Below are 8,191 nucleotides of genomic sequence, written 5' to 3' on the forward strand. Positions count from 1 at the left end.
GCATGGGCCACGAAGTTTCAATCGCACTGTACGTGCGCGCCCGCACGTGGTATTTTGTGGAAGAGCCACACTCAAGGGGCCAAAGAGCCGCATGTGGCTCACGAGCCGCAGTTTGCCGACCACTGGAGGTGAAAGGTAACTTTGGTAGTTGTAGGATTGGGGCCAATTCTATAACTTTGGGGGTAATTTATTCATTTTAATCATGCTACTTGAACCCCCAACAGAACAATCATATTAGAAAAGTTATGATATATTATCTTTTTGGGAGTATGTTTTTGCTCAGTGCTTGTTTGCATCAGTGGCTGGCACTGTCTCCTAGTTATGATATCATAGGTTTTAGTAAACCAGCTTGTAGTGAGCTGGCCCTGAGGGAAGCTGGTGTTCAAGTTATTTTCCACTCTCATTTTTTTCTGGCAGTTGGAAGAAACTTCCCCATATCTGGCAAGTGAATATTCTCATGTTGGTGGAAAAGAGCCTGGTGTACCAGAGAGAGCATTGGACTTGGAACCAGAAGACCTGGGTTTGGGGTGGTGGCTGGTAGGCAGCTGGCTGAATGACCTGAGGCTGCTGCTACGCCTGGGCACACAGATTTTGTAAGTATATATTGGTCCAGATTGGTGTCTTCACCTCATTATTTAGATTTTATCTGGAACTTTTAAGATCCTATCACCATAACTGATAGGTTCAGTTATATAAAGTTGAGAACTTTATAAAGTCTTTTTTAAAAAAAAAAATATTTTTATTGATTTTAAAGAGGAAGGAAGAGGGAGAGAGAGAGAGAGAAACATCCATGATGAGAGAGAATCATAGATCAGCTGCCTCCTGCAAGTCCCCCACTGGGGATCGAGCCCACAACCTGGGCATGTGCCCTTGACCGGAATCGAAACTGGGACTTTCAGTTCCCAGGCTGACGCTCTATCCACTGAGCCAAACCGGCTAGGGCTAAAGTCTTTCTTTTAAAGTTGTAAAACCATAGATATAGGTAATATGATAGCTCTCCCTCCAACCCCACTTTCCAGAGGTAACCACTATTAAAGGTAAGCCCATACGGTTTTTTTGGGGTGTTCTACATTAGTTTTTATTTTGTACTTGTTTTTCTAATGTCATTTCCCCCCCTAACTTTCAAATCAGTTCAAATAGAGCTCCCTCATTCATTTTTTTAAAGGGATAAAACAGTAAATAAAAGCGAGGTGGGGAGGTGTAGGAGGAGGAAAAAAATAACAGAAGGACGCAGAAGAAGCCCAATAAGGAAAGGAGGTAGTAGTCTTTCCTGGCTCTCATCCTACAGGACTCATAATTAAGTCACAAAACATCCAGATCCTGCCCAGCCAGAGTGGCTCAGTGGTTGAATGTGGTCGACCTGTGAACCAAGAGGTCACAGTTCAATTCAGGGCACATACTTGGCTTGCAGGCTCCATCCCCAGTAGGGGATGTGCAGGGGGCAGCCAATCAATCTCATCATTGATGTTTCTACCTCTCTTCTCCCTCTCTGAAGTGAATAAAAATAACTTTTTTAAAAAAACCCCACAAAAACATCCAGATCCTAAAAGCATAGGACTCACCCCTTGAAAACCTACCTTGAAAAGTTTCTTGAAGAAAAGTATAGAGTTTCTGTGGTTTTTGCCCCTCTTTGGGTTGCAAGTAAATATGTTTTGCTTCCCCCTTTACTTTTTTTATGGCCTTCTCTATCTTGAATATTTTCTGCGTCAGCAAGTCCTTTTGGTTTAGTGTTTGAATCTAGATCAAAACAAATAATATTGGGAAAAAACAACCACTAGGCTACAAATCATCAAAAAGCATTAGTGAAGTAACTTACTGCTCATGCTTGTTAGTATTAGGTGGTACATAAATACCAGAGAGCATTGTTCTCTTGTGATATTGGTGGGACATTTTTACATTTGTTAATGAAAAATTAACTTTAGCTTTTTGGGCATGATGAAAGCAATCTGCTACGAAATGTTTGCTTGGTGTAAGGTTGGTTTTGTGAATTATATATGAAGAAAGAATCTTTTACATTTTTAAAGTCCTTTTCACTCTATTTCTTCCACTCCTCTAACAGCTTTGAAAAATTAGAACCACCTATTCAGCTAGAGTGTTCTTTTGGTGACAGAGCCCAGATCAGGAAAGTTTAGAAGGAAAAAGAAAACATAGGAGGCCAGCTCCAGTCCCTCATTCCTTCATTATACCTATCTAGGGGGGCGGAAAAAAAGAACTTTGGTTTAGGGATGGTGAGGAGAAAATAGGAAAGGAAGGAAACTATTTTAGAAACAACAACAAACCCTGATTTTGAGAACTACTTAATAGAACTAATAGGATTTTGGTTTTGTCTTTTTACTAAGAGGATTTTATAATCCTATTTTGCACAGATGTTTTGTGTCTTCAAATGATGTGGTATCTGTCCTAACTGGTTTGGCTCAGTGGATAGAGCGTCAGCCTGCGGACAAAAGGTCCCAGGTTCAATTCCGGTGAAGGGCATGTACCTTGGTTGTGGGCACATCCCCAGTAGGAGGTGTGCAGGAGACAGCTGATCGATGTTTCTCTCTCATCGATGTTTCTAACTCTCTATCCCTCTCCCTTCCTCTCTGTAAAAAAACAATAAAATATATTTTTAAAAAAACTTATATAAAAAAAATGATGTGGTATCTGTCTAGGATTGTAGAAAGTACTTCCGTGATGGGGGAAAATGGTGTGTACACATGCTTTAGGGGCAAAAAGGGTTTGAAGAATTCTTGCAAGCCCTGAATTTTCCCTTGAAAACACAGCTTGTATTTGTCTACCTTGTTCTTGACCTCCTGAAGCATTTCTTGGTTTCCTTCACGTTCTATATTGAGTATCTTCATTGCCTGGTGAATTTCCCTGAAAAATAAGAAGACTTCTTAGATTGTTTCTATCCTTTAAAAAAGCATGGGGGTGGAAAATACAGGACTTGGAATCAGTCAAGAATCCTAAATTCCAAGCCTAACTATGCACTTTTGCTGTGCCTTATCCTCAAGTGGTATGATGTTTAACTTTTAAGGATGTTACTTAGTTTTTGAGATGATATATTTGAAGGTACTAATAAATGCCATTTATTGAATGTCTTTATGACAGGTAGTGAACATTAATCACCACAAACCCATAAAATGGACTATCGTCTGCATTTGATATATGAAGAGGAAAAAAGGGGCTCTGAGCGTTTAATTAATTTACTTGGACTCACATAGCTAGTGTAGGCATGAGTTGGCATTCAAACCTAGACTTTTACTTTAAAGCCTGTTGTCACAGTCGGCACTTTTGATACATGTTAATTGAATAAATTAATAACTTAAAACACCTGGGATAGAGAATAGGTGCGTGAACTATATGAGCTTGACTTTCAATCTAACGTAAATTCGTTTTTCTGTTACCCATTTTGGTAAGTAGGTGAATGGCACAGGTGAGCACATGCTTTTACAGCCATTAGGCAGCCACAAGGCTGTATTCTGTTAACAAGGACGGGCAGTACACGGGGTAGGGGAAGGAACCAGAGGTTTAGTGCTTACTTTAGAACAGCATCATGTTTTTCTAGGAGCAGCACGTCTAGGAAGGTGTTCCTGACCCGGTCCCCTTGAAGGTTGAGGGCAAGGATGCTACGGCAAGCTTCTAGACGTACACCTGGTGACGCTTCATAGTGTATAGCCCAGAGCAGGAGGTCTGTCAGCGGGGGACTCACTTGGCCAATCTGTCCCAAAGCTGCAGAGATCAGAGGGCAGCGTCTTCCACTGTCACTTAAGACTAATCTGGCTATATCCTAACATCCAGAAATGGTCTTACTAATGTATAGGCAGCCACTAAGTATTTGTTTTGTTTATTTCTTCTCTTTTGGATGATAATCACCATTAGAATTTCAGAGATGAGTTTGAGTAGAACATTATCGCCAAAGGATTCCTAGGAGGGGTGTTCTATCCCATCCTTGCCCATTAGGATATGAGAATACCTATCGTAAATAGGTAAATGTAGGGATGAGATATGTGACTCATAACTCAGAAAACTAGCCTAGTCAAGGCAGAGTGATGCTATGGCAAGCTTTAGTCGTACACCTGGTGACACTTCATGGAGTCTAGCCCATAACAGGTCTGTCAGCTGGGCCAATCTGTGAAGAAAGGGGGCACAATAACTTCACAGGTTTACCTAGGGCCGATTCTGCTAGGGACCTGCCAAAGACTCAAGCAACGTAGAAGATCCTTAAAAAGAAACTAGGAAATGTTGAGGGCAGGGTTTTAGGTCTGTAGCAGTCTTGAATGTGGTCTCACTTGTAGAGAGTCCTATAGTTGAAATCTCCAGAGAAAGCAAGTGTATCCAACAGTGTTTTCCAAGTGGATTCCTACTTGGAACTAATTAAATTGTCAGGGACTGTCGGCCCCTTTGCCTTAACAAGTTTGACATTGACCTAGACTCAGGATCCTTAACTAAAAATTTAAAAGCAAAAAATAATCGAATTTCTCAGGCAAGGAACTTCTGAGCAGGTGTGATCATCTCCCCTACACTCCACCCCTTACTAGAGAAATTCTGGGGGTCATTTGTACTAGCTTATGGAAAAGATATTTGAGGTTGAGGAGCTGGGGCCATTTTCTCTGTCATACCTCGAAGGGCAAAGGCCTTGATTTTCCAGTAAGGATCTTTCTGTATCAGATTCCGGAGGCATTCAAAAACCTGGGATAAGAAAGAAAGAAAACACCTGGGATGGATAAAAGGCAATGTTGAGTGGAGAAGACCAGAGCAAAAATGAACGAGAGGAAGGGACCCCTCTTGTCTGAAAAATGACATATCCTAGTGACAAATGAGCTGGAGTCTGAAGTATTACCCTGCACACATAATATATTAGCTGAATTATCTCATATCTGTCCCTTGTTTTTCTCAGCTCACAGATCTATATGGTGACACAGGCTTCTTTTGAATACCTCTATCAGGTTTTCCCCTAATAACGTGGAATTACAACTTCACTCACTGGAGTTGATCTTAAAGCCCATAAATAAGGTGAGAAGAAGATTCAAGGATGTGCTCTAAAGTCTGGGCTGGCTGGGAACTAAATGTGGTCTCAACTGATAGATGTGGCCCATATATCCCCTCACCTTCCTGGGTCTGATCTCTCATTCTGTGTCCCCACAGAATGGTGAGTGTACTATGCACAACAAGGGAAGCTCAGGGTAATGCTCTCTTCGGGTTATCGGGATCCTGTTTCCTTGACTCACCATTGTATTACGGATCTGCAGGGCACCTGCTGCTAAACAGGCTGCTCGCCGAACTGCCATGAAGTCATCAGAGAAGCAGTTTAGGAAGCTTGGGAAAAGCTTGGCGGTCATGAGCTTGAGCCCACCAATCAGAGACAGGGCTTCCACACGCTCTTGGGAATTTCCTAGACTCAGCTTGATTCTGTAAAGTACAGGTGCTTTTATTTCCCCTCTTCAAACTTTTGATGCTCCTTCCCCCCAATGCCCTCAGGATAAAATCCAACCTCTGTAGGCTCTCCATTATCCATTTCCACCCTTTCCTAGTCAGGCTTATCCCCTATTAGGTTAAGTTTCACTGGGTAGAGACTCAACTGTCTTATTTACTTGAATCCCTATTACCTAATTATGTTGAATGACTAAATAAAAGACACTTTCAAACATGCACCTCTTGCTTGCTACAGTTCTCTTTGCTGCCTTCACCTGTGCCATGCTCATTTCTACATTTGGCTCCCAAATGTCTTTCCTTCTCTTTGCCTGTGTAGTCTTAGCTGTCCTCCATGAAACTTGACCTTACTAGATATTTGTGTATCTTGCCTGTATAATCAGAATCATGTCATACTTTTGAACTCTTAATCATCCAAAATAGTGACTAACACCTAGTAGGCACTCAATAATTCTTTCCTTAGCCACATTGTTAGTATCTATAAGGACTGTTAACCTTTTGTTTTATCTAAAAAAAAAAAATAATCCTGCAGTGGCACCTAGTACAATGCTGAACATACAGAGCAGCTCCCCAAAGGCTGGCTGGCTAAATCCCAGGGCCTCTGAACATTTTTTAAGAATAGAAAAGTTTCTTTCTTCATGTTGCCTCAGTTTACCTGATTGTATCATGCAGCTCTTTCCCAAGATTCATTTGCCCCAGAGTTTCGGCAGCTGCTTGTCTTACTTCCTTATTCCAGTCTCTCCACATCAGCTGGATCAACTTATGTTTCATATCCTATGAGTAGGTGTAATAATTAGCTACCATTTATTGAATATCAATTTTGTACTTGACACTGTGCTCAGAGATTTTACCCATCACTTAATCCTCTCAAACAATCCAATAAAGCAGATAGAACCATTTACAGATGACAGAATGCAGGTTTAGATGTACTTGCCCAATGTTAACAAGTTGAGTGCTGGAGCCAGGACTCAGACCCAGGTCTGTTTTCTAAGCTCATGTTTCAAACTACTATACTATGGCCTTGGCCTATTTGACTCAGTAATTATGTGACCTATATATCCCCTCACCTTCCTGGGTCTGATCTCTCATTCTGTGTCCCCACAGAATGGTGAGTGTACTGTGCACAACAAGGGAAGCGCAGGGTAATGCTCTCTTCGGGTTGATCAGGTAAGATGGGATCTAAAGGGTTGTGGGTTCGATTCCGGTCAAGGACACATACCTTGGTTGCAGGCTTAATCCCCAGCCCCATGTGCAGGAGGAAACCAGTTGATGGCTCTCTCTCACACATCAATGTTTCCCTCTCTGTCTCTCCTGCTCCCTTCCACTTTCTCTAAAAATCAATGGAAGAATATCCTCGGGTGTGGATTAACAAACAAACAAAATAAATAAACTATACTATGTTGGGGCAATGTAATCTGTACTTGAGAGACTTAAGATTTGAAAGTGATGCATTAATAGGGTGACCAATTCATCTCAATTTGCCTGATACTTTGCTGGTTTTAGCACTAAAACTGCTATGTCCTGACTTAGACAAACCAGAACAATTGATACTTCTCCCAGAGGGGAAGGGACAAAGATTATTACAGTTGTTGATTTTGTGAATTTGTCTGAGCTATTCTCCCTGCTAGAAACATCTCTGTTTTTCACCCCTACCTGGTACCTGATGTTTTCCTACTCTGCTTTTCTGATTTAGTTCAAAAGTCATCTCCTCAGTGAACTCTCCTCTGTAAGCATAGGGAAAACCCCCATACTATCTTACAACTGCTTCTGTTATAGCTATTTATAACCAACTGAAGACATTATCTTTGCATCCCCAGTGCTAGCAGGTAGGATGTGGTCAGAAACTGCTCGCTTACTGAACGGGTGAACTGAGGGACATACTACCTTTTTTCTTTTTCTTTTTAAACATATTTTATTGATTTTTTACAGAGAGGAAGGGAGAGGGATGGAGTTAGAAACATCGATCAGCTGCCTCCTGCACACCTCCTACTGGGTATGTGCCCGCAACCAAGGTACATGCCCTTGACTGGAATCCAACCCGGGACCTTTCGGTCCGCAGGTCGACGCTCCATCCATTGAGCCAAACCGGTCAGGGCCATACTACCTTTCTTAATTCCAGCAATCTGATGTAACGTTCTCATCTTTACCCTGTCCCCTGCTTGCTCTGCATGTCTTTTTACTTTTAGTCCTGAGTGATAGCTGCTAAGGGGATGAATGTGCAGATGAATTGGATGTTAAAATGATATTGTTAAAATGCAGGTTATGATTGAGTTCACCTGAGGTGAGATTTTGCATTTCTAACAGCTCCCAGGTGACGCCTGGGCTTCCTGTCGAGGACTTTAGCAACAGGGTACTATAGCAGTTGAGACAGAATTAATTCAGACTAAAACATCTTCAGGTGATCATACTGAGTGGCCAGATTTTTTGCTTTGCACACCAAAATGCGAGGATCAAAGAATGGAGGGTGTTCACTTCTCATGGGAATGGGAATGTTCTGGCCATTCTGGAGGTACTCAGTGTTATAAGGAAAAGATATAGGGACACATAGGAAGAAGGAGAAAATCCCACTTGGATAGCTGAAGATGATTTAAAAATTATGGCAAGAAGAAAGTTAGTTGAAAGCCTAAATGATGCTCAAGATTTCCATGCTGTGCGGAATCTTGGAGGAAGGCGGGAGGAGTGTGGGTGGGTGGGAAGTAATCAGCCAAAGAATATGCATATATTCATAATCCATGGACACAGACAATAGGGTGGTGAAGGCCTGGGGTGGGGCTGGGGG

The 8,191-nt window shown here is 41.8% G+C and overlaps 1 protein-coding gene across 2 annotated transcripts in view; it reads right to left on the reverse strand.

Moving 5' to 3' along the window:
- HEATR4 (HEAT repeat containing 4) overlaps positions 1-8,191 on the reverse strand; it is a 41,607-nt gene that overhangs the window by 13,293 nt on the left and 20,123 nt on the right. Inside the window, exons 9-14 of one of the 2 annotated variants that reach the window (XM_014539331.1) lie at positions 6,068-6,186; positions 5,211-5,391; positions 4,602-4,671; positions 3,522-3,711; positions 2,778-2,856; positions 1,578-1,737 (exon numbers count right to left, since the gene is read on the reverse strand). In XM_014539331.1, coding sequence (XP_014394817.1) covers positions 1,578-1,737; positions 2,778-2,856; positions 3,522-3,711; positions 4,602-4,671; positions 5,211-5,391; positions 6,068-6,186 — 799 coding nt within the window. Of the gene's footprint in view, positions 1-1,467; positions 1,738-2,777; positions 2,857-3,521; positions 3,712-4,601; positions 4,672-5,210; positions 5,392-6,067; positions 6,187-8,191 lie in introns of those variants that run through there. The other variant, XM_014539330.1, reaches the window with a different exon arrangement.

This window comes from Myotis brandtii, unplaced genomic scaffold, assembly GCF_000412655.1.
Source record: "Myotis brandtii unplaced genomic scaffold, ASM41265v1 scaffold213, whole genome shotgun sequence".
Classification (NCBI taxonomy): Eukaryota; Metazoa; Chordata; class Mammalia; order Chiroptera; family Vespertilionidae; genus Myotis; species Myotis brandtii.